Source organism: Arvicanthis niloticus, chromosome 11 (genome assembly GCF_011762505.2).
Source record: "Arvicanthis niloticus isolate mArvNil1 chromosome 11, mArvNil1.pat.X, whole genome shotgun sequence".
Classification (NCBI taxonomy): Eukaryota; Metazoa; Chordata; class Mammalia; order Rodentia; family Muridae; genus Arvicanthis; species Arvicanthis niloticus.
Window position 1 is genome coordinate 65,118,589 of NC_047668.1, and position 25,751 is coordinate 65,144,339.

The window sequence follows — 25,751 nt, forward strand, 5'->3', positions numbered from 1 at the left end:
TGATGCTTTGAGCCCTGTCTAATCTGTGGAAAGTTCTGTAAAATATCAACGTTTTCTCAGTTAGAAGGGAATAAACAGGTCTGAGGATGCAGCTTAGTGTTGGTGAGGCACCTGCCTAGCAACGGCAAGCCTGTGGACTGCATCCCCAGTACCATGAATCAAGGGGTGGGGGGAGGAAAGGATTAAATGTATCAAATGCACTAAAAAGGGGTCAGGAAAATTTTTTTCTGCAAAGACTTAGGGAGTGAAGAGATCCAGGGTCTGTCTCCTCTACCAAGCATTACCACTGGAGTGTGAAAATGGCTACCAACAGTAAGTCCACGGCTGTGGTTCGGAAAAACAGGTGCTGCCTTTTAAATGTTTCCTCCCCCGTTGGTATATCTTCAGTACAAATTCTTTAAGAGTCACTTTACCACTTCACTGGATATAAAGGCATCGGGAAAAGAATATTCAAGTGGAAGGAAGGAGGATTAGGAGACCATGGATGTAGAAGATTGCTGGCAAGAGGCCATCCCAAGGAAAACTGGCAGAAGTCCCATTATCTCCTTCACTTAACTGCGTGTTGAGCTCTTAATTTGTCAGCTGACTCCTTGGACATAAGGAAATCAGAATACACGTTCCATAGCTATAGACACTGCAGCTCTTCGGAAAGGTGAGCCACAGAACGGTTTCATTCTAAAGCAATGTCAGTGCGTTCTAGAGTCTCTGTCCTTACATTCTGTGTGGTTGCCATGGCAATTCCACATGCAGCTTAAGTATTCAGTCTTCTGACCTGTTCCACCTACACAGGGCATTTTACGTCTTATGAATGATGGCCTAGAAGGGAAAGACTTACTCTGGATTAAATTCAGTATGGGAAAATGCTTAAGGTATGCCTTAAAGACAAAGCAGAATAAAGCAAAACACATTCCACGTGTTTCACGTTTTGGGTGTCAAAGAACGTTGAAAGTATCCAAAAGCCAGGTAGTGTTGCCTTTAGTTTCCCACAGTAGCTGGAGATCTGTGTGTTTAGTTGAAGCATCTTCCCACCCCAGACAGATTTTTGCTTCATCCATGGCAGATATGAGGGGGGGTGCCAGGGAGGGAGAGATTGATTTTAACTCTCTGGGACCTGTTATACCTGATGTCATTTTTATGTTTCTCTTTATTTTTCTTTCTGCCTACTTCCCTGATTCTTTCCCTCTCCCACCCCTGAGCTTTAACAGAGTGGGTGGGATCTTGGAAGGAGGTAATCTACCTTTCTGTGCATTCTTTTGGATACATCTTTGTGGCCATTAAACTTAGCCACACCATTTTCTAATTAGCGGTTGTTTCCCATTGGTGTGGTAGATATTATCCTTTAGAAAGTTTGCTAGGTCTCCATTCAGCTCCCCATTTGCTTTTTCTTCTTCATTTGCCCCCTCTCTACTCTAGCTGCTGGAAAGAGGACCGGTGCTTCCAACCAAATTATGAAGATCGGCTTACTCCACAACGCATGTGTCATGGATCCCCTCACAATTTACAATCAAAAGTGGCTCTGGGTCTTATAACATGTCGTCCTTCTTCATCGTGTAAGATAGGTAGAAAACTGTCTTCCTCAAGTACAGCTATTGGCTTATTTCCATGCAAAGGAAGACATGCTTTACTGAAGAGATTCCGAAAGAGTAGACGACGGGAAAATAGAGTTAACTTTGATTCTCAGGAAGACGTATCTTCCAGTGCCACAAAACCTCCAGATCACTTCACTTTGATTAAATCTCGAAACTATCTTTCATCCCGCAGGTTGAGTGTAGTTTCCTGTCACAGGGATAGCATTAACTATGATACTCCACGAGGTAGTCTGAACGAAATGCAAGGCTTTTCTAAAAAGTCAACTATTACTGATGCTCAAAAACGTATAAGCTTCTCTGATCCTGAACATGGCAATAGATACACTTCAAATCTGGAAACAAAAGCCATTTCTTCAGGCCAGTGGAGTGCTGAGAGAACGTCTTACCCACCAAGTCTAACGACATCTATCTTTTCTCTTCCAACTGTTATTTCTTCTTCCAGTCAAGCAAATGTGTCTGTTGCTGATAGCCAAGAATATGACCAACTCAGTAAGAATTTGGAAGATGCCCTTTATCACAGGTCTCAGAGTCAGAGTAGAAATCACTCTCCAGCTGGTTTGGAACAGCATGTGTCTCAGAATTTAACTTCTGCCAGCCTCCTCCATGATGAACTTTCTTCACTGTACCAAACTATCAATAGCTTAACTGTGGAAGTTACCTCAGGCTCCTTTGGAGAAGAAAGCTTTGCTACCCCACCTCTAGATGAAGACATACCTTCACCTATTGAAATGGATGAAATAAGGTCACCTCAGATTTTTCTTTTTCCGAGAAGGGCAGCTCAAATTGGAAATTTTCCCAGAAATCACTCTCCAAAGACGATAGAAACTAGTATTCAGTTCTCTTGAAACCTGTTCTTACGCATCTTTGCTACAGTGTGGGGAAGAGATTTCTATATTGTGGGTTTAAATGTAATAGTGTGATTTTGAAAGTTTGTAGACATTATTAGAATTGTAGAAGCCAAAGATGATTTTATATTCCAAAGATTGGCTAGTCCTGAATTTCCAAATTTATAAATTTCATAAAATATTGTGGTCTGAAAATGACACCAAGTTTTTCTGTATAAATTACCTGAATATAATGCATCCTTAGAGTACAATGTCTACTTTGATCCTGATCCCTAGAGATGGTAATGTAATGTATGTAATTTATAGAGTTACCATGATTGACTCATACATTTTTATTTGTATCAGTGAGTACTCATCATATTTCCCACTCAGACACATGGACAGAGTTTTCATTAACACAAGAATTAAACAGTGATGTAATGGAAAATGTAGATTATTTAGAACTCAGTGTTTTAAGTTACATTTATTCATTTAGGGGATCCATATGTGGTATATGCTATAGTGTGTGGGGGGAGGCCAGATGTCAACCTCTAGGAGATAATTCTCTCTACCATGTAGGTCCCAGATGACACATTCACATCATCAGACTTGGTGACCAGTGCCTTTATCTATTGAGTTATCTCAATAGCCCATAGCCCAGAAATTTTGCTTAATAACTTAATTATATACTTACTTTAAATTGCTTTTGCATCTATATTTTTTAAGGAACGAATTTATCTTAGTGTTTTCTGCAATACGTGCACTAATTTTGCATTCATACCAGAGAGGTGTGGGATTTCTTTATTTCCTTAGTTTGTCAACATTTATTTGTTTTGTTTAATGGGTGTTAAGTAATAGTTCATTTGAGTTTGATCATCTTTTGATGTGATTTTCTTTGGAGAAAATCTATCCAAATTCCTTGCACTTTAAAAAAAAATCACATTATCCATTTTGTTGTTGTTGCTCTTTTAGAAGTTCCTTATGTATTAGGGGATATTAACCTCTTATCAGAAATATAAGTTACAATTATTTCCTCCACACGTCTGGGTTGAATTTTGACTTCCCCAGTTGTGTTTTTTATATTAACAGAAGGTTTATATTTAGGTATAATCCTGACCTAGTCATCTGCTTTAATATTTTTCTCTCATTACCTATCCATTGGGTATTATAGCCAAGAAATTACTAATTATTAATTCACTGGCATGAGATCTTATGTTTCCTTCTAAGGGTTGTATAGTTTAGTTTTGCAGTTAGGTCTTTGTATATTTTGTTGTTATTTTTGGCTATGATGCTGATTATAAGGATCTCAGGATACAATATTTTAAAGATGTGTTTACCAATTTCTTTGTGTATGAAACCTAGCTTGTTACCTGAGTTCTGACATCATGACATCAGAACTTTGGACCTCATGGTTGTATAGCAAGCTGATCGTCTTAAATGCTGGTCATCACTCTAGCACCAAAGGACATGTTATCAAAACTGATTCTTTTGCATGTAGAAATACAGTTTTCCCAACATTACTTGTTAATGTACTGTTCTTTCTTTATCATTATGGTCTTGGTGCATGCCCAGTAGCTGTCTTATACAGTAGTTCTAACTTGAATTTGAAGGAATCTTCAAACTGACTTGCATAATGTCCATATGAATTTGTGCTTCACTAACAGTGAATAAAGACTCCTCTGTCCCACATCCTCTCCAGACTTCATGGTTTCTTGATGACTGGGGTGGGATGGTATCTCAAAGCAACTTTAATTTGCATGTCTTTGCTGACTAGGGATGCTGAGTACTCTTTAAAAGACTACAAATTAGATGATGAGGAAGGACAAAATTCAGGCAAGACAAATGATCATTCAAGGGGATATAAAACTGATTGTTTCGTTGTTTCAGCTAGGTCATGGTGTCGTGGTATTTTTTTTCTTTTCATTTTTGTGCTGGATAGCTGAATACAAATATAGTTGATAGTAAAGTGCAAGGCAGTATGAGAAGCTCTACGGCTTCAGAAGAGCTGTTCAACTGTGCAGGAATTCACTGAGCACATAGAGCTGAGCCAAGGCAAGTGCCAGAGTGGCTGTCTCATCCTAGCTCTGTGATGATTTTATTTGAGTTCATTATAGTCAGTGGCTTTATTTTAAAAAGATTAAAAGTAACATAGTCTTGGACCCTTGTCAAACTCATTTGACCATATACTTAATGCGTGTGTTTATTCCTGGTTCTGTATTCTCTTCTGTTGGTGTAATAAGTGGGTTTTATGCTCATACCACACTGCTATGATTCTCTTGTCTTGTGGTAAATTTGAATTGAGAAATGTGAGATCTCCAACACTGTTCTTTTTTTTTTTTTTTTCAAGATTGTTTTGGCCACCAGGTGTTTCTTGAGATTTCAAAGGAATTTCAGGATAGATTTTTATATTCTATAAGATTATTATTGATATTTTGAGAAGGATCACATTTAAGCTATAAACTATTTTAGAGTAGCATTGGCATCTTAATATTAAGCCTATAAACACATGAGAAATTTCTTTTTGATCTTTTTTTATACTCTTGAACAATATGTTATAAGGATACATATCACCAGGCACAGTAGTTCATGCCTTTAATTCCAGCTATTTGGGAAGCTGAGGCAGGAGAATTACTTGAATCTAGGAGTTTGGGATCATGGTGCTTCCTGCAGATCAGGAGTTGATACTAAGATCAACATTGGTGTGATGACTTCTTAGGAGTGAGGTTGCCTAAGAAGGAGGAACCAAGCCTAAGTCAAACAGAGCGGGTCAAACTATTAGGACAGAGGTCATTAAATTGCCTAAGTTAATCTTTATTTTATTCTTTGAAATGCTGTTAGAAATAGAATCAGTTTTTACTGTTTACCTTTTATATAGCTCATTATCAATGCATAGCACCGCTGAGTCTTGTTTACTGTATCTTCAGCTTTGCTGCATGTGTTTATTAGAGATTATAGTGTGTGTGTGTGTGTGTGTGTGTGTGTGTGTGTGTGTATGCCTGTGGGTATGTGTGTGCCCTTGTATACACATGTGAGCATGTGTGTATATATGCATGTATGTATATGTATATTATGATAGGTATGCATATGTACATGTGTGTATGTATGTACATGTGTATGCATGTGTTACATGCTTGTGTGTGTGTGTGTTTTGTTTCTATTTTGTTTCTTCATTTTTCCTAATTGCTCTGAGTAGGACTTTGAGTGGCATATTGAAACGACCTTGTGAAAGTAGGCGGTTCCATCCTCACTAACTGGTCTAAAGAAAAAGCTCTCCATTTCCCATCACTGGACATGTTACCATTGTGCTTCTCATATGTAATCTTTAGTACATTGAAGCAATTTTCTTCCATTTTTATCATAAAACACAAAATTTTGCCAAATACTTTTTCTCTGCATTTGTGGAAATGATATTGTGTTTTTTCTTTGCATTTTGTTGCTATAGTGTATTATGTGGCTTTATTTTCATGTATTAAGTTATCCTTGTATCCAAGATAATAAGTCCTACTCTGTCGTAGGCTATAGTCTTTCATAATATGTGGTTAAATCCTGTTTGCTAGTACTTAAGAATGTTTGCCTAAATATTCATCAGAGATGATATTGGTCTATAGTTTTCATTTCTGGTAGTATCTTTGTCTGATGTTTCTATCAGAGCAATGCTGACCTCATAGACTACGTCTGAGTTGTTTTGCTCTCTTCAATTGTTGAGACAGAGGGAGAGTTGATGAATACTGCTCTTAATTCTGCTTTAAAGGTATGGTAGAGCTGGGCCTGGTTACAAATGCTTTTAATCCTATAACTCAGGAGGAAGAGGCAGGTGGACCTCTGTGATTTTATTAAGGCCAGCCTGGTCTATGTAGTGAGTTTCAGAACCCTGTTTCAAACAAAACATTTACTAGCATTCAAGGAAGCCATCTGGCCCTAGACTTGCTGAGAGCTTCTGATTACTAATTCACAATCTCCTTGCTCCTTTTCAATGTTAAGAGTTTCTATGTCTCTTCTCCATTTTTGTCCCTGCAGTTCTTTTAGATAGAAACAATTCTGGGTCAGAGTTTTTGACTGTGGGATGTTAACCCCATCCCTCCACTTGATGCCCTGTCTTTCTACTGGAGGTGGACTCTACAAGTTTCCTCTCTCAACTGTTGGGCATTTCATCTAAGGTCCCTCCCCTTGAGTCCTGAGAATCTCTCAGCTCCTAGGTCTCTGGTGAGTTCTAGAGGGTCCCTTAACTCCCATCCCCATGAGGTTGCATGTTTCCATTCATTCTGCTGGACCTCAGGGCTTTCCACCATCCTCCTCATACCTGATCACGTTCCCCCTTTCTCTTCCTGTCCCCTCTCCCACCTAGGTCCCTCCTTCCCTCTGCCTCACATGATTATTTTCTTCTTACTCCCAAGTGGAATTGAGGCATCCTCACTTGGGCCCTTCTGCTTGTTGATCTTCTTGAGTTCTGTGGATTGTATCCTAAGTATTCTGTACATTTTTTGGCTAATATCCACTTATTAGAGAGTGCATTCCATGTAGGTCATTTTGGATCTGAGTTACCTCACTCGGGATGGTATTTTCTAGTTCCATCCATTTGCCTGCAAAACTCAGGATGTCCTCGTTCTTAATAGCTGAATAGTATTCCATTGTGTAAATGTACCACATTTTCTGTATCCATTCCTCTGCTGTGGGACACCTGGGTCGTTTCCAGCTTCTGGCTATTACAAATAAGGCTGCTATGAACGTAGTGGAACATGTGTCCCTGTGGTATGGTGAGGCATCTTTTGGGTATATGCCCAAGAGTGGCATAGGTGGGTCTTCAGGTAGAACTATTTCCAATTTTCTGAGGATCCACCAGCCTGATTTCCTGAGTGGTTGTACGAGTTTGCAGTCCCACCAGCAATGGAGGAGTGTTTCTTCTTTTCCACATCCTCGCCAGCATCTGCTGTCACCTGAGGTTTTGATCTTAGCCATACTGACTGGTGTGAGGTGGAATCTCAGGGTCATTTGCATTTGCATTTCCTTCCTAACTAAGGACTTTGAACATTTTTTTCATTTATTTATTTATTTTTTAATTTTTTCTTTTTTGGATATTTTATTTCCATTTCAGATGTTATCCCCTTACCCCACTCCCCCATCCCCTGCCCAGGAACCCCCTATCTCATCCCCCCTTCTCCTGCTTCTATAAGGATGTGCCCCACCCGCCCACTCCCACCTCCCTGCCCTCAAATTCCCCCACACTGGGGCATCCAGGCTTCACTGGACCAAGGATCTCCTCTCCTACCTATGCCCGACAAGGCCATCCTTCCCTACATATACAGATGGAGCCATGGGTCCCTCCCTATGTGCTGATGGCTTAGACCCTGGGAGTTCTGGTTTGTTGGTATTATTGCTCTCCTCATGGGGCCACAAACCCTTTCAGCTCCTTCAGCTCCTTCTCTCTAACTCCTCCATTGAGAACCCCTTGATCAGTTCAGTGGTTAGCTGTGAGCATCTGCCTCTGTATATGTCAGACTCTGGCAGACCTCTAAGGAGACAGATATATCAGGCTCCTGTCAGCATGCACTTCCTGGCATCCACATCAGCATTTACCTTTGGTGACTGCACATGGGACAGATGCCCAGGTGGAATGATCTCCAGACAGCCCCTCCTTCAGTTTCTGTCCCACACTTTGTCTCCCTATTTGCTCCCTTGAGTAGTTTGTTACTCGTTCTAAGAAAGACCAAAGGACCCACACTTGGTCTTCCTTCTTCATGAGCTTCATGTGGTGAGTTGAATCTTGGGTATTGCAAGGTTCTGGGCTAATACCCAATTATCAGTGAGTGAATACCCTGTGTGTTCTTTTGTGATTGGGTTACCTCACTCAGGAAATTTTCTAGTTCCATCCATTTAACTGTCTCAAGGGGATGCTCCAAGGCCTGACACCTTTTCTGATGCTATGGTGTGTTTACAGACAGGAGCCTAGCATGACTGACCTCTGAGAGGCACAACAAATAGCTAACTGAAATACTCACAGATACTTACACCCAACCAATGGACTGAAGTCAAGGACCCCTGTGGTTGAATTAGGAAAGGCTAGAAGAAGCTGAGGAGGATGGCTACCCCATAGGTAGACTAGCAGTCTTAACTAACCCAGACCCCTGAGATCTCTGACACTGAGACACCAACCAGGCAGGCAGCATACAGGAGCTGGTCTGAAGCCCCTAACACATCTATAGCAGAAGACTGCCTGGTCTGGCCTCAGTTGGAGAAGACACGCCTAACCCTCAAAACACTTGAGACCCCAGGAAGTGAGGAGGCCTGGTGATGGGGGCAACATCCTCTTGTAGACATGGGGAAGGACGAATGAGATAAGGAACTGTGGGATAGGGGGGAGGGAGGACCGAGTAAGGGGCAACGTCTGATCTGTAAAAAAATAAAAGTAATAATAAAAAAGTCTCTATGTCTTCCTGATTCAGTCTAGCATTTGCATGTTTTGAGAAATTTGCCTATGTCATGAGATTTTCTATCTCTTCCTGACTCAGTCTAGTACTTGTGAGTTTTGAGAAATGTGCCCACTTCATCTTGGTTATTTAATGTGTCTACACCAATTCTGCTTACAATCCTATTTCTATAACACCAGAAGTAATATCTGCATTTCATTTTACTTGGCTCTCCCTTTTGTTTTCAGTCAATCAGTCAAAACAAAGCCTTACAAATTTTGCTGATCTTTCTAAAGAACACATACTTTTTCTGTTGATGTTTTTCTTCTATCATTTTTCTATGTCTCGTTTATTTCCATTCTAATCCCTATTGGGTTTTAGTTGTTTAGTTTTTGTTTTTTTGTTTGTTTGTTTGTTTTGTGAGTTGAGTTTGTCCTCTCTAATTTCCCACAGTGTACATTTAGATTGTTTTTGGACCTTCTTTATTAATATAAGAATTTGTAGCTATAAATTTCCTTTTATCACTGCTGCGTTCATAGAATTTGCTATGCTTTCATTTGCATTCAACTAGATATCTTGTAGTGCCCCTTATGGTTTTTATTTGGCTTACTGGATGTGTAAGAATGTGGAACAGGGAGATAGCTCAGGAAGTAACGTGTTCACCACATGAACATGAGGACCTAGCTGGTTATGGTGAGCCCTCACTTGTCATCCCAGCACTGGTGAAGCAGAGACAGGTAGTTCCCTGGGATCTTCTTAGCCATTAGCCTAGCCTAATCAGAGAGCCCCTAGGTCCCAGTGAGAGACTCTCTCAACAAAACAAGGTACAAGCAAGATGACTCAGTGGGTAAAAGCTTATGCCACGGAAGCTTACCAACCCTGAGTCTAAGCTCTAGAAAGTACATAAATGTAAAAGGAAGGCACCAGTTCCACAGAGCTTTCCTCTTGACATCCTCCTTATGCCGTGGTGTAAGGGCACCATGTATACACACACATAATAACTATAATTAATAAACTAAAAAATCTAAGGTGGACTGTTTTGAGGAATGACACCCAAGTCTGTCTTTTGAGCTCTGCATGTATGTACATACACACATGAACCCGGATACACATGTATATACATCACACATGCACCCAAATACACATGTATGTACATACATACATGCACCTGGATACACATGTATGTACATACACACATGCACCTGGATATCATGAATACACTGTGCCCTACCTACACATTCATAAATACACAAAGAACATATTGCTAAATTTTTAAATATCCTTGGATTTTCAGTTTTCTTTTTGTCATTTTCTGATTTCATTCTATTATGATCAGAAAAGAGAATCTGTTCCAGGTATAATGGTGGGCACTTGTATGAATCTCAAGAGACAAAAAAGACAGTTTATGCATTGCAAACATTTCTAGATTCATTAAGACATTTTGTGGTATAACGTGATCTGGATTGAAGGATGTTTATCTTGATAAACATATGTAGTCTGTTATTGTATAGAGGCCTTATTTGGCTCATGGTCTACAGTAATGTTTACATCATTTTCCAATCAGTTTCCTTCCTGATATGCTATTGTTTCATTCATTACTAAAAGTGGGACATGCAGGCTGGGTATGTAGCTTGACGATAGAGCATTTGCGTGACATGTTTGGGGCCCTAATTTCAGCACCTGGTGCTACAAGAAGAGACATAGGACACTGGCATTCATTTTATGTTTCCCTTCAACTCTGTCAAATTTTGCCTTATGTATTCTATTCAGAAGCTTTGATGTCTGGTGCATAGATACTTATTATTATAATTTATTCTTAATAAATTGATCATTTTGCTAAATATATTGTTATTTATCCTTCAAATTATTTATTTTTGATATTATAATGTGATTACATCATTTCCCCTTCCCATTCCTCCCTCCACACCCTTCTATATATTTCTCCTTGCTCTCCTTCAAATTGATGGCTTCTTTTTTCATTAATTGTTGTCATATGTATATATGTATATGGATGTACATATTGATGTACATCCTATTCCTAAATATATCTATTCCTAAATATATCCTGCTAAGTCCATATAATGTTACTTGCATGTATATTTCAGGAGTGACCATTTGGGATTAGACAATCCCTAGGCAAGACTATGTGTCCCACTCTTGGCATTCCTTAGTTGCCTGTAGTTTTTTGTGTAGGGCTGAGGCCTCATGGTCTTTCCCCCATCTATTTTGGCATGTTTGTTGTTGTTGTCCCTGGTTAGCTCATGTTTAGATAGTCATGTTGGCTAGACTTTATGGGTAGAGTAAATTCCCTAGTCCTCTGGCTCTTAAAGTCCTTCAGTCTTTCTTCAATAGTCTCTGAGCCTTAGGTATGGGAGTTGTTTTGTAGAAAAATCTATCGGCCAGTATTGGCACTCATACCTTGAGGGTAACCAACAGCTCTCTAATTAGAATTAAGTGCTATTCAACAACTGGGAAACTAAGACTAACATTGGAAACCACTCTAACTACTCAGGGCTAGTGAAGTCATGGGTCTTGGATCTTCTCTTGGAGAAGAACCTACCACCATTACTTTACTAAACCAGCATAACCCCTAACTCCATTCTACATATTTGTTCTTATACCCACAGATAAGGATAAGCCTCTCCCCTTATCAAGGGACCATCTTGTAATAAATGGAGAACATCACAGAAAAACCATAACTAATCCAATTGCAGAGTTAAGTAACCCAGTCCCAGTGTTCTTTGGCTTTTGTTACAGATTTTGACTTTATGTCTATGGGTGTAGTTACTGTAGTTAGCCTATTTTAGTCACCATTTGCACAGAGTATCTTTTTCCATCTTTGACCTTTAACCTGTTTTATCTTTAGAGTTTTGTAAACACCATATCATTGAATCCTGAATTTTTAAATCTATTTTGCAAATATATATTTTTATTGAGAAATCAATCTATTTGATACAATAATTACAAATAGGAAAGAACTTACCAGTGCTATTTTATTATTTTCTCTGTGTGTTATATATAGTATATTTTGCCACTCATTTCTTCAATTAATTCTTTTTTGTGTTAAAATTGTATGTTTTGTGATATGTTCTTATTTCTTTTTTAATAGATTCCTTAAATGGTTCTTTGTGGTTTCTAATTTTTAAAAAAAGATGTAACAATTGATTTTCAACTGGTCCAAATTTCAATTACATGCAAAAAATTCTATTCCTTTTTAGCTCCCATGTTTAATGTTGTTGTCACAATTTACACCTGTATTATATAGCATTAAGATATTTTCATAATTTTATACTTTTTAAAAATCCTGAATAAAAAGTAGAGTTTCAAAACAGAATTTTGATAATACTAGGTTTAGTGTTTATTCATGTATTTACATTTACTAAAAGAACTTACCATTCCTTAATGTAGTTGTTGTTGTTGTTGATGATGATAATGTTGTTGTTGTTGTTGTTGTTGTTGTTGTTGTTGTTGTTGTTTTGAGGCAGTCCTCTGTGGCCTAGAGTGTCAGGTATGACCTTGAACAATGTCATCTAGGATTCTCCTATGTCTTCCTTCTCCACATTACACAAATGTGTTGCCACGCCCACTTTATGTGGGTAGGGAATTGAACTTGGAGCTCCATGAGAGGTAGCAAGCACTGTACCAACTGAACTACATCCCCAGCCTTGAGAAATTTACATTTTTATTTGCTTCATATTATTTGTGTGAAACCAGTCTGAAGGGACTCCTTTTAGGGTTTCTTGTAAAGGGATAATAAACTTGGCTTTTTTTTTCTATAAGTATTTAATTTCTCTGCTACTTTTGAAGGATAATTTTGGCTGGAATTATTTTGTTATTCCTTTCTTATGGTATTAAAATGCATCCCCTCAGTGCTGACTGATCAACAAGGCTTCTGCTGCAAAGTCTGCTAAAGGTGATGATGACCTTTGACATGTGCTGAGGTTTGGGTTTTTTTTTTTTTTTTTTTTTTTTTTTTTGCCAGTTTTTTTTTTTTTTAAAATTCACTTTACATCCCGATGGCAACACCCTTCCCTCCTCTCTTTCCAGCTCCACCATCACAAATCCCTCCTCCTATTCCTCTTCTCCTCAGAGAAGGAGAGCCCCCCTTGGGTACCACCCCTCCCTGGGGCTTCTAATCCCAGCAGATGTAGGCATAACCTATCCAACTGAGGCCCAACCAGGCAGTACAAGTAGGGGGTTGATGGGGGGAATCCAATGGCAGGGAACAGAGACTTAGTCCCAATCCACTTGTTAAGGGAAACACATGAACACCAAGGTGTGTATTTGCTACAGATGTGTAGGGGGTCTAGGTCCAGCTCCTACATGCTCCCTGGTTGGTGGCCCAGACTTTGGCCCAGGCTTTGTGAGTCCCTGTGGTCCCAGGTTAGTTGACTGTGGGTCTTCTTGTGGTGTCCTTGAACCCTCAGACTTGCTTACTTCTATCCCCCACTCTTCTACAGAACTCCCTGAGCTCTGCCTGATGTTTGACTGTGACTCTCTGCATCTGCCTTTATGTACTGCTGAGGGAAGCCTCTCAGGAGACAGTTATGCTAGGTTCCTGTCTGCAGGTATAGCAGAGTATCATTAATAGTATCAAGGATTGGCTCTCTCACATGGAATGGGTCTCAAGTTGGGCCAGCCATTGGTTGGTTGTTGCCTTAGTCTCTGCTCCATCTTTATCCCTGCACATCTTGTAGGCAAGACAAATTTTGGGTGGAAGGTTTTGTGGGTAAATTGATGTCCCCCTCCCTCCTTGGGAAATCCTGCCTGGCTATGTGAGGTGGCTATTTCAGTTTCTGTAGCCCACACTGGTAGGGATCTAAGCTGAAGTCACCCCCATAGACTCTCCTGTACCCTTTCCCATCCTAAGCCTCAAGCTAGTCACCAGAGTTACCCCCTCCCATATTTCCATTCTCACTCCCAAGCCTCTCTCACTCCCCTCAGCCCACACCTGACCACCATCCCTGTTCCTCTCCTCAGCCCGGCTCCTACACAGTTTCCTCTTTCTATTCACCTCCAGTGACTATTTAGTTTCTACCTTCTGAGTGTGATTCACACATCCTCCCTTGGGCCTTCCTTATTACCCAGTTGTTTTTGTTTTGTTTTGGTTTGGTTCTGTGGATTGTAGCATGTTTATCCTGTACTTCATGGCTAATGTCCACTTGTGAGTACATACCTACTGTTACATATCTTTCTGGCTCTGGGTTGCCTCACTCAGGATGATAGTCTCAATTTCCATCCATTTGCCTACAAAATTCATGTTTTTGTTTTTAATAGTTGAATAGTATTCCATTGTGTAGATGTACCGCATTTTCTTTATCCATTCTTCAGTTTAGGAGTATCTAGGTTGTTGCCAGTTTCTGACTATTACAAATAAGGCTGCTATGAACATAGTTGAGCAAGTGTCCCTGTGGTATAGTGGGTCATCTTTTGGGTACATGCCCAGAAGTGATATAGGTGGGTCTTGAGGTAGAGCTATTCCTAGTTTTCTGAGAAACTGCCAGATTGATTTCCAAAATGGTTGTATAAGTTTCCACTCCCACCAGCAGTGGAAAGGTGTTCCCCCTCCCTCTACATTCTCTCTAACATGTGCTATTGCTTGAGTTTCTGATCTTAGCCATCCTAACTGGTGTAAGGTAGAATCTCAGGGTTGTTTTGATTTGCATTTCCCTGACAAATAAGGATGTTGAACATGTCTTTAAGTGTTTCTCGGCCATCTGAGATTCCTCTGTTGAGAATTCTCTGTTTAGTTCTGTATCCAATTTTTTAATTGGGTTATTTGGGTTGTTGATGTCTAACTTCTTGAGTTTTTTTTTTTTATAAATTTTGGTCCTCTGTCAGATGTAGGGTTGGTGAAGATCCTTTTCCAATCTGTAGGCCAGTTCTTTTGTCCTATTGACAGTGTCATTTGCCTTACAGAAGTTTTGAACTTTCATGAGGTCCCACTTATCAATTGTTGATCTTAGAACCTGAGCCATTGGTGTTCTGTTCAGGAAATTGTCTCCTGTACCAATGAGTTCAAGGTGCTCCCTACTTTCTGTTCTATTAGATTGAGTGTATCCAATTACATGTTGAAGTCTTTGATCCACTTGGACTTGAGTGCTGTGCAGGGTGAGAGATAAGGATATGTTTGCACTCTTCTACGTGCTGACATCCAGTTACACCAGCCTATTTGTTGAAGGTGTTTCTTTTTTTTCTATTGAATGATTTTGGCTTCTTTGCCAAAAATTGGGTGTCCATAGGTGTGTGGGTTTATTTCAGGGTCATCAGTTCGATTCCATTGATCAACCTGTGTTCTCCTATACCAATACCATGCAGTTTTTATTACTATTGCTCTGTAGTACAGCTTGAGGTCAGGGATGGTGATCCCTCCAGAACTGCTTTCATTCTTCAGGATTGTTTTAGCTCTCCTGTTTTTCCCCCATATGAAGTGGAGAATTGCTCTTTCTGTCTATCAGCAGTTAAGTTTAAGGTGCCTGAGTGGCCCTCTTTGGATTTATTCTGCTTGGGGTCAACTGAGCTTTTTGTGTACTTGTCCTTCAGTTCTGGGGTTTTGACATTATTTTTTCAAGTAACCCCACTGTCCTTTCTTGTCTTCTCCCCGAGCCCTCATCATAGGTATTTGATCAACGTAATGGTGTCTCTTCAGATTTTGTCTATTTGCATTCATTCTTTATTCTTTTTTTTTCCTCACAACATTTTCAAAGTAATCTTCAGGTTTGCCTGTTGTTTGCATTCCATGTTAGGATTTCCTGTTGCTCACTTCCAGCCGGTTTCAGTTTCTTTATCACAGTCTCAGCCCCATAACCTATGTTTGGTTCTTTTTCCTGTGTGATTCTCTGTTGACACTCTGTTTCATATGTGATTTTCTTCTTTTATCTTTTTTATTTCTTCTTAGCTTTTTGATTAAATTTAAGGCTATGGTCTTAAAGTCATTGACTAGAAACTCTAAAGCACACACCTTTTTAGCTTCTGTGTTTAGAGATTTGTTCTCTTTCTTTGAATTAACTACCTTTTACCGTCTCCTTGAATGCTCACGAGCTTTGTTGGAAATTGAGAATTTGAAAGAACTGTGGACTGTTCAGGCCTGTGGACTGACTCCATGTTTCAGAAGACCCTCAGTGATCAGCTAAAGTTCAGGGTCTGTTCGAGCCTTTTGGAGCATGCATTTCTTGCAGGTCTAGGTGCTTATGGACTTGTAGGTTTTGCACTTTTGCCATACACTCAACCTTAATTTTTCTAAGAGTCTTCTTGGAGGCTTAAACGTTCTGTTTTATTCCTCAGTCCACTGCCCTCATTCCTAGACACCCACGAGTCCACAGTCCCCTCATTTCATCCTGGTGCAACATTTCTTCCTTCACCACCTTTCAGCCTTTCCCAGCCTAAAGGTCCAAAGTTCTCCCACTATCTCTCCAAAAACACATGTGCAGGCCTGTCACAGAAGTAGTCCACTCTCTAGTACCAATTTCTGTCTTAGTTAAGGTTTTATTGCTGTGATAAAACACCATACACATAAACAACTTGGAGAGAACAAAGTTTCTTTGGCTTATACTTCTACATCACAGTCCATCATTGAGGGAGTCAGGAGAGGAACCTGGAGGCAGGAGCTGATGCAGAGGCCAGTTAAGTACTGCTTACTGGCTTGCTCCCCATGGCCTGCTCAGCCTGCTTTCTAATACCATCCAGGATCACCAGCCCAAGGATGGCACCACCACCCACAGTGACAGTGGGTGACAGTAAGCTTGGCCTTCCCATGTCAATCACCAACCAAGAAAATACCTCACAGGCCATTCTGGTAGGAATATTTCTCAACTGCTGTTCCCTCCTCAAATGACTTTGGCTTGTCAAGTTAACATAAAACTAGCCAACATAAAAGGGTAGTGTTAATGTTTGAAAAGTAAAACAGTGGAAGCTCAGTCAGAAAAGTGCTTGCCACACAAACATGAGTTCAGATCCCCAACACCCAATGTAAATGCTGGCACAGTCATCTGTAATCCCAGCACTGAGGGATTGGAGATGGGTAGGTCTCAGGTACTCTTTGTACAGCCAGTGTAGCTACTATGTGAGCTTCAGGTGAAATAATCAATACTGTCTCAAAATACAAGGTGGAGAGTGACTAAGGGAGATACTTGGTGTCAACTTCTGGCCTCCACATACCTTTAATGTGCACCCCATTTTATATATGTACATGCACATGAACACATACACCACACACACAAAGTTAGAACATCATGGTCAACTATAGAATAGCACTGAACATGTGCAAATATGTACACACATTTAGGAGTGAGTGCCTACTGAGTTTCTACAGCTTGGTGTGATCTATAACAGCATCTAACAACTGTACTTTGGGTACTTAGTTCTTCTGTTAGTGAACCTTACCACTAAGAGGCATACATTCTAGTGGGGCTGATTCTGAAAAAAGTGACGAACACATGCAATGGGATTATTATTAATAGCATATTAAAGAGAACATGTGCTATGGAGGAAAATATAAACATATCAAGAAGAGGAAGAAAGATTCAGGGTTGTAGAATTTGGTAGAAGGATCTGGGTGGACCACACTAAGAAAGATGCATTCCTACAGACATTAGCCAAGAGTAGAGGTTATGTGTAGAGGAAAGAACATCCTATCAGAGAGAATAGCAGGCAAACGCCTCGAGGCTGAAGGGACCGGTGACTGAGAAGATTGGTCAGAAATTAAATCACAGAGCTACTAGGGTTAGTATGGTTGTATTGTCCAAGTCTTTGTCAGTAGTCAGCTCTTGGGCTTTTCCCTGTGTAACAATGGGTGCTGTGATGTTTTCTAGCACAGAGTGGAATAATTCAACTTGCATTTTCAAAGGATTGCTCTGGTCATTATGTGTAAGTCTAAAGGGAGTTGGTGGTTGTTTCTGCCATCTTAGGTATATTACAGCTAACACTGACACAGAAGACCAGAGTTTCCCAGTCCCTAAGGCTCTTAATACACACATAGAGGAACTAAAGTTGGATGTCCTCCTTCAGAAGGTAGACCATTTGCGGCTAAATGAGTCTAACAAAATGGAGAGTTTTGAGCTACTTTGTGACCACAAAGAGAAGGTAAGAGCTGTGTGGCAACGACATGTTCACACAGTTTTCAATTTTTATTAAAGTACCACCCTGCTCATATTGAAACTACAGTACTGTGTCACTATTCGTAGGGAGAGAATAAAAATGTACTCTTATAAATTGAGTAACTTTAAATTTAAATTTGAGTTAATTGGGTTTATCTAAAGTCATAAAAATAGGAACCAGCCTTATACAGATTTACTTTGATTTTATTAACTTGGATATTTAATGCATGTTTTGTAACATGAAGAATAAGACATTATATCTAGGCATAATATTTTCTCCGGAAAGAATAAAAAAATGTTTTTTAAGTTTTCTTTTGTTTTTGTTTTTTGAGACAGGGTTTCTCTTGTGTATCCCTGGCTGTCCTGGAACCCAATCTGTGGATTAGGCTGGCCTCGAACTCATAGAGATCCACCTGTCTCTGCCTCCCAAGTGCTGGGATTAAAGGCATTTGCTAAGTTTTCTATGTTGCTTTCAGTGTAGTATCTATCAGGATTTAAAGCTATTTCTATCAGTAGTCCCTCTACAGTGTTGAATATTGGACTTGAAGGGTTAGTCATCGCCATCACTACCGAAAGAAAGGACATAAGGGCTCATGAGAGCTCGAGGAGAAATAACGTCTCTCTTTTGCCCATGAGCAATATAAGCCTAATGTTGGCTAGAAGGATTAGCAAGTTCAATACGCTGTGCAAACCTGTGAACCCAAACTGATCAACACATAATATATTAAAGATCAGACTATAGTCTATGAAGATGTGCAAGGATGATCTGTCAATAAAAGTTTTTAAAACTTTTAAAATATCTACAATTATAATTGCATCATTTAGGTAAAAATTGTAATGTCTTTTTTGAGTATCTGTACTTCAATTTAAAAATACTACTTAAAATGCCCAGTCAACTGTTTCTTATGCTGACAGTATCCTTACAAAGGATAGTAAGAGGATGCCTGGTCCAGGAGGAATGTGTAATTATATCTGTACAATGTTAAGTGATTTAAAATCCAAATATAACAGTATATTTGGTCATATTTCTTAGCTATAAATATTTAGATTTAAAATGTTAACTATCTATAGTATAAATTCAGTCATCTGTAACTACCATTGTACCTGCCTAAATTTTTTAAGGTACGATGAAAGCAATTATAGTCAGTCTGGACAAATGAATGCATTAATCTAGTGTGCAATGCTATCTTTCCAGTTTAGTGAAGAAATCGAGTTTCTGTGGCGACTTGCCCGTGCCTATGGAGACATGTATGACCTATCTACAAGTACACAGGAAAAGAAACATTATGCTAACGTTGGTAAGTGATTGTCAGCGCTGGGTGTTCTCAGGTGGCAGCGCTGTGTACAATAAGCCATCAGTGGAGTTAATACAAGTGAAATCATCTAAGTTAAAGACTCAATCCATTTCAATATATTCTGATAACGAAAAACTGTACACAGCCTCAGAACAAAATGGTCTTCTGGGACTAAAGTGTATCTTCCTTTGAAACAATTGAGCTAATAATATATTGAAGCAGGGAACTGGAGGGAAAAAAAAACCCTGATTTCACTTTTTGAGTTTATGATATCACAGGAAGCTGAAACACCTGTGCTAGCATTTGAGGCGCAGTGATAACCCAAGGAGGATTGTGGTCTCCAGCTGCACCCTACCAGTTAAACTCACAGCTCACTTCCTATGGCATGGAAGGCCAGGAACACATACAAATAACCTCTCGGTTGTCAGGGATTTCCAAAATGGCAATACCTTAAACTGACATGTACATTTTGCATACATTTGAAACTTTCTACAATAACAGTAATCACAATAAAAACCAAGAAGATTGTCAGATTGTTGTTGTTGGTTGTTGTATTTATGTTTAATTGGATGCCATAATGCTTTCTTGTCAAAGCTCCTGTGTGCCCATCTCTCTGAGCCTCAGGTTTTATTCTCGTTTTGTTCCAAAGCTTTCTGTTTTCTAAGCTTTTCTATGATAGTATAAGAAGGAAATAACAAGTGAGAACTCCTCCCACTCTAGTCTGGCATCTTTATTTCCACGAAGGACTTATGTCCAGAGTCTGTGGAAGTCTCTCTGACACTAGATTTCCTTGCTGAGTATCCTCTGCGCTCCACAGTTCCTCACTGGAGGAAGATGGAGACTTCCCTCTTGTTCTGTGCTATTCATCGTCACCTTTCCATAGTCAGCTTTCTGTAGCAATACAGTTATCAGACACTATCTACGGTAGAGTTCTAGAAAAGAGATTAATTTCAAAGGAAAGAAAATTTCAACCAGAGCCTGAAGGGATTTATATTCATATCTGCTGGGGGAAAAATCATATTGATGTGAAAACTGTTTGACACTCAGCAGCAGTATGTATCTCTTTCTGTGGCACTCCTCGTGGGTGTTCTGTTAGCAGATGGGACTCAGAGGCAAAATACAGGAGGGAAGCTTCTGACTTTGTTGGGAAGGCGATGCTGTTCACATAATACTGTAGAAAGGGACAACTAGAAATGGGATGTCATTTAAGACTACAGGGTGTTATGTTTGTATAAAGAAAAGGAGGAGTCGATAGCAGGAGCTAGATGTTCATGTAGGGAAGTCGTCTTATGGAGATAACCAGTTCCCACAGGTAAAATTCTCTAGACTCTGTTTTTAAATTGAACAAGAGCTCAAGTGAGTTGTCCTTCTTAGCTTTAACTGTCAACTTGACGAAGCTGTCTGAGAAGGGATCTGAGCTGAGGTATTTCCTAGATCAGCTTGGTTTGTGAGCATGTCTGTGGAGCTTGTCCTTCTTGATAATTGGTGTAGGAGAGCCCAACCCATTGTGGGCGGAGCCAATCCCTGGGCAGATAGTTCAGGGCTGAACAAGAGCGCTAGATAAGCATGCACCTGCAAGCCAGCCATCAGGCAGCGTTCCTCCATGGTTTGGTTTCTGCTGCTCTTCCTTGGCTGTGGGTAAGTTTGTTGGTTAGAAGTAATGTGTGGGATGGCAAGCAGGCCTGCTCCTGAGTGCTGCTTGAGTTCCTGCCTGACTTTCTTCAATGAAGATCTGTGATCTATTCCTCCTCTAAGTCCCTTTTGGTCATTGTATTCGTCACAGTGGCAGAATGAAGCTAGAACAGGAGTTGATGTATGAGATGGGAAAACAGGATAGAGATCTAGCAGCCAGATTGGCCCAGGAACTGAAGCCCCGCCTACCTCTCCTGTTCAGCTTCAGGCTGTAGGCATCTTTATTAACCAATAGTTTTAAATTAACAAACAAGGTTTGTACAACAAAAGGTATCATACGTGAGAATTCAATCATCTTGAGGCAACTAGACCTTGACATACAGAATTTAGCATCACAATACACAGCAACACAACAAACCTCAACAACTCCTCTTTTTGACTAAATAAAAAGGCTCTTACTCTTATAATAATAAACAACATATAGTGGAACAATTATTAAAACAATAATGAAAATTATTAGGTTAGAGTTAAATTTAAAAGCCAGTTTGTTTATATTTGGCAATTTAGATAAAGTATTCTATCATCTATCCTGTTTTAGTGAGTTCAGTTTTGTATTTAAATCATTTTCTATGCTAATTTGTATTACCATCCTAAAATCATCTTCTTAGACTTAGAACATCTTATTAAATCCTAAACATATTAAACTTATAGTAAGACTATGACTATATAGTCTCCAACCCCATCAGAGACCTGAGAAGGAATAAACATTACCTGAATATGTAGGAAGTTCAGGGACACAGCTTCCAAAAAATATAGAAATGACAGAGACAGCTGACTGCCTGGACAGTCCCCAATATTCTCTAAGATATTGGAGCATCATCCTCATCCTTCTGGCCCAGAAAATCTGACAAACCTTTGGTGAAGCAGGAATTATGAAGGACTTTTTTACCCTATCTTGGAAGAGCTTGAAAGTTGAGTGTCCTGTGTCTGTCCTTTCTAGACAGCATTCTGTCTGCAGATGAGCTCAGGGCATTTTCTTTGCTCAGTGACTAGCTTGCTGTAATTGAAGCAAATCCTTGTGAGGTTCTTTGATGCTCAGCACCATCTTTGAAGAGAAATGGGGTGCTAATAGGAGCTGTCATGTCTCAATGTCAAAGGGGCTTAAATTAATAAAAGCATCCTTAAATGCCATAGTCTGTGAGTCTCAGAGATTTTCGATGACTATCTATCTATTTATAGCATATCTAAACAACGTGACCATGACAACTTACCAGAGGCAAGTAAACAATGCTTGCCTCTAGTTATCATCATCTCTTCAACCCAGGATGCATATTTCTGTGATAATCTAGACTAGTATCTGACATGACCAGTAACTTGCATTTTTCAACCATCCCTAACAGTTTGCAATAGCGACTATTAAAAGGACTAGGACTAAACCTTGTATTTTTAAATGAATTGCATAGGCATAATATGTATACAGTAGTTGAAGCATACATACCTTGTGTTATAACAAAATTAACCTTAAATATACAAAGACTTATAACAATGAAAACCTTAACTCAGTATCAATATACATATCCATATCAATGTAAACAAAAATAACCTAATTTGAGAGTAGCAATAGCTCTAAGTTGAAGAGTAGATTCAGTAATCTACCCTCTTATTCTATTATTTCTATATGATAATTCTATATCCTCCCTTTTTCTTCTCAATCCCCTTCTTTTTATCTAAGAAAGAATGAAGGATAGAGAAAAGGAAAGGAAAGCTAGAAATCCCTGAGTCTCAGTTTTCTATTTTGTTTCTTCCCTATCCAAGACCATAACTATTGGTAACCATCCCCTTAAACGACAGCATGCCTAAAACTCATAAAATGACCAAAAATATCCACCCCATCTTAAGGAAATGGGATCGTGGTCTCCTGAAATTGCTTCCTGCTGACTTGGGGCAAATAATTCCTTTGAGTGTGCATAAAGGAGATTGGGAAAATGGTATGTCAAAAGAAAGCTGCTGACATCATTTGTTGGTATCACAGTCTCTCTGTGTTAAGAAAGTTTAGGCTTAAGTGAAGTCCTGGCTGGGTCAGTCTGTAAAGTTAGACAAGCAGAGGTCATCTGGGGTCAGCAGCCCTCCCTGAAGCTGTTTTGAAAGCAAGTCTCTTGAGGAATGGTATCAAAGCAATCTGAAGCAGGATCAGGTATCCCAGCATCTTTCAGAGTTGATCTTATTAGTGCTGCTTCCTTGGTTGTCATTTTCTGAAAACATACTTTCCTACAAGTAATACATAGTTCTGTACCAACGATGAACTGTGTGCACGGTGCACAGTTTAACCAAAGATGGCTTCCTGCTCTCCATCTGAGAGATGAAAGACTATGTCTTTCTTTCTGAACTAGTTGATTATATAACCAAACTGCAATAAAAAGACTCCATTTATGCCATCTAAAAGGATGGCATGTAATAATAAGCCATGAAAATTCTGTAGCAAGGTTTAGCTACAGTCTATAAACAAGATTTAATGCTATTCCAGCTTAGCTGAATTTCTAGCTGAAGTCAGTTTCAGAGTTGTTTCAATGGAGGGTTTAGCATTGTACATTACTGGCTCATTTGGTCCTTTTGATTTTCTTCTTTCTTTCTGCAGCCAAGATCTTCAGGAGATCCCCCTGTCTCAAATCTGATTTTTATCAGTTTGGATGGAATCCAAAGCCTTCCCCCCTTTTATGTTAACACAAATACAAAGCCTGTCTCCCAACATAACATACCTTTTGTCTAACAGTTAGAAGTTATCATTAGTATAGACAGATCCAATCTAACAGCCCTGTTTTTATTCCAGTCCACTCCATTTTGTCCATTTTGACCTCTCTCAAAGAAATGTGCAATATCACCATTACCACTGAGCATATAACCCTCTTCATTTTGATAATTCAAAACAAGATTGTATGGAGTCCAAATACCCCCTTCTACAATTACATACAATTATTATTTCTTATTGAGAAAGAGTTTCTCTGTGTAGCCTGGGGTGACTCGGATTTGTTCTGTAGATCAGACTGGCCTCAAACTCACAAGGAGCCTATCTGTTGCTGTCTTTGTTTTCCCAAGTATGAAAATCAAAGGCACAGATTTATTTATTTAGTATCTACGTACCCTTGTAATCATTTATATCAATTTTTATCTCTTCCATTGTTTGGAGATTACTTTTTATGTAGTTATGTCTATCCTTCCATTTCCTTTTTTAATTTAACAGTCTTCCCTGTGTTCAACTTTATTTAAACTTTTTTCATTTTAATGCCCAAGCATACCCTCAAGCTGAGTGTGCTTCCTCAGAGGTCTTGGCCTGGGTTATGTATTTCATGCTAGGTTGAGCTGCAATCAGTTCTCCCATGGGAGCCCCACTTTCCAAGGAGACTGGCTGGCTATTCAGAGTAGCATGACACCCTACCTCAAATGGGGTAGCAAGTCCCCCAGTTCATGCCATTTTAAACTAGACTGTTGTCCATCAGTGTATCCCATTGGATAATATGATGGGGTATCATGTTTAGACCTTAATTGGCCTTAATCCTGTGTCTTTTACATTTAAAACAATATCACGTTGACTTTAGGACATGTATATTTATTTGATTTATTTATCTCCTCTGACAAGAGGCATTTGTATTCTGCATTGCCAAGCTGATAGTTAACATGCAATACAGTAAATAAGCTTAACAGTATTATTTTTTTCTCTCCAGTGGTATTTGGATTCCTTAGTTGGATGCTTTTCTTCTCCTGGAAAGATAAGAGCAAACAGTGTTGCCCTAACCCTAACTCTGGCTCCTTATGTTGACTAGCAGAATATATCCTTCCTAGGAGGAAGGGGAAATGCTTTTTGGCAACAGAAAAAGCATTATCTTTTAAATTGAAATTATAAACTTTATGTGGATAAATATACCTACATTCCACTTTCTCTTTATATAAAATTAAGATTGGCATATATTTATCTTTTAAATTACTAAGGACATTTCTACTTATTCTTAAGCAAAAACTTGCCTAGTACCTTCAAGGGAAAAAAATGTGTCATTTTGGATTTTAGACTGCCCTTTGCAATCAGCTTTATCTTATCAGCAGAGAGTCCCACCCTGGCTACATTGTGTAGATCAGAATGGTCTAAAATCTACAGAGATCTGCCTAACTCTGTCTGCTGTGTGCTGGGATTAAAGGTATACACCACCAACATCCTGCTCAAATATTTCACCTCAATTTCAAATCATTGTAACTCTTTAATTCAGAACACAAGTTTGAACTGTAGTGACATTCTGAATTTACTTAAAATCTTTAAAAATCTCCTATGTTTTAGTAATGTCAAACAATAAAAATATCCTTGCTGGTAAACTGAGGATAATAATTTAAGGACTCCATTTATTTCCTGAACCCACTCTTATTGTGAATGAGCAGGCCCAGCTCCTTGGCCCTTCCCCCACCCCTTCACACACTCTGTACTCTCTTGACATTGCCCTAATCAGTCAAGTTACTTGCTTATGGACTTGCTGTTCACTGAAGACTGTGGGCCCTGAAGTCATGAACCATACCTAATTTGATGTCTTATCCCCAGATGTTCACACAGTATAGCAGCTAATAAGCATTCAGCAAATGATGTTTGAATTGATCACAAGAAAATAATGTGTTTACTTTTAAATGAGTAAGAAACTTTCCTTCTCCTTCTGTAAGTTGGTAAATCCAGGTGAGTCTCAAATCTGAGCAGATGTCACCATCCTTGGAAGCTGGTAAAACATAGATCATCAGAAAAGATCCCCAGAGTAAGCAACTGACCTGGGGGTGGGGGTGGGGGGAATGTCCTCCTCTAACAAGTACAAAGGGGACAAACGCTATCCACCTCAAGACCCTATTTTGGAGCCACTGACTTGACTGGTGACTCCATTTCCTA

The 25,751-nt window shown here is 39.3% G+C and overlaps 1 protein-coding gene across 11 annotated transcripts in view; it reads left to right on the forward strand.

Annotated features, from left to right (window-relative positions):
• Positions 1–25,751, forward strand: part of Rmdn2 (regulator of microtubule dynamics 2) — an 80,129-nt gene that overhangs the window by 21,559 nt on the left and 32,819 nt on the right. For all 11 annotated transcript variants that reach the window (XM_076942304.1, XM_076942303.1, XM_076942305.1 and 8 more), the window contains 2 exons: positions 17,724–17,898; positions 19,108–19,210. In XM_076942304.1, the coding sequence (XP_076798419.1) occupies positions 17,724–17,898; positions 19,108–19,210 (278 nt within the window). The remainder of the gene's footprint in view (positions 1–17,723; positions 17,899–19,107; positions 19,211–25,751) is intronic.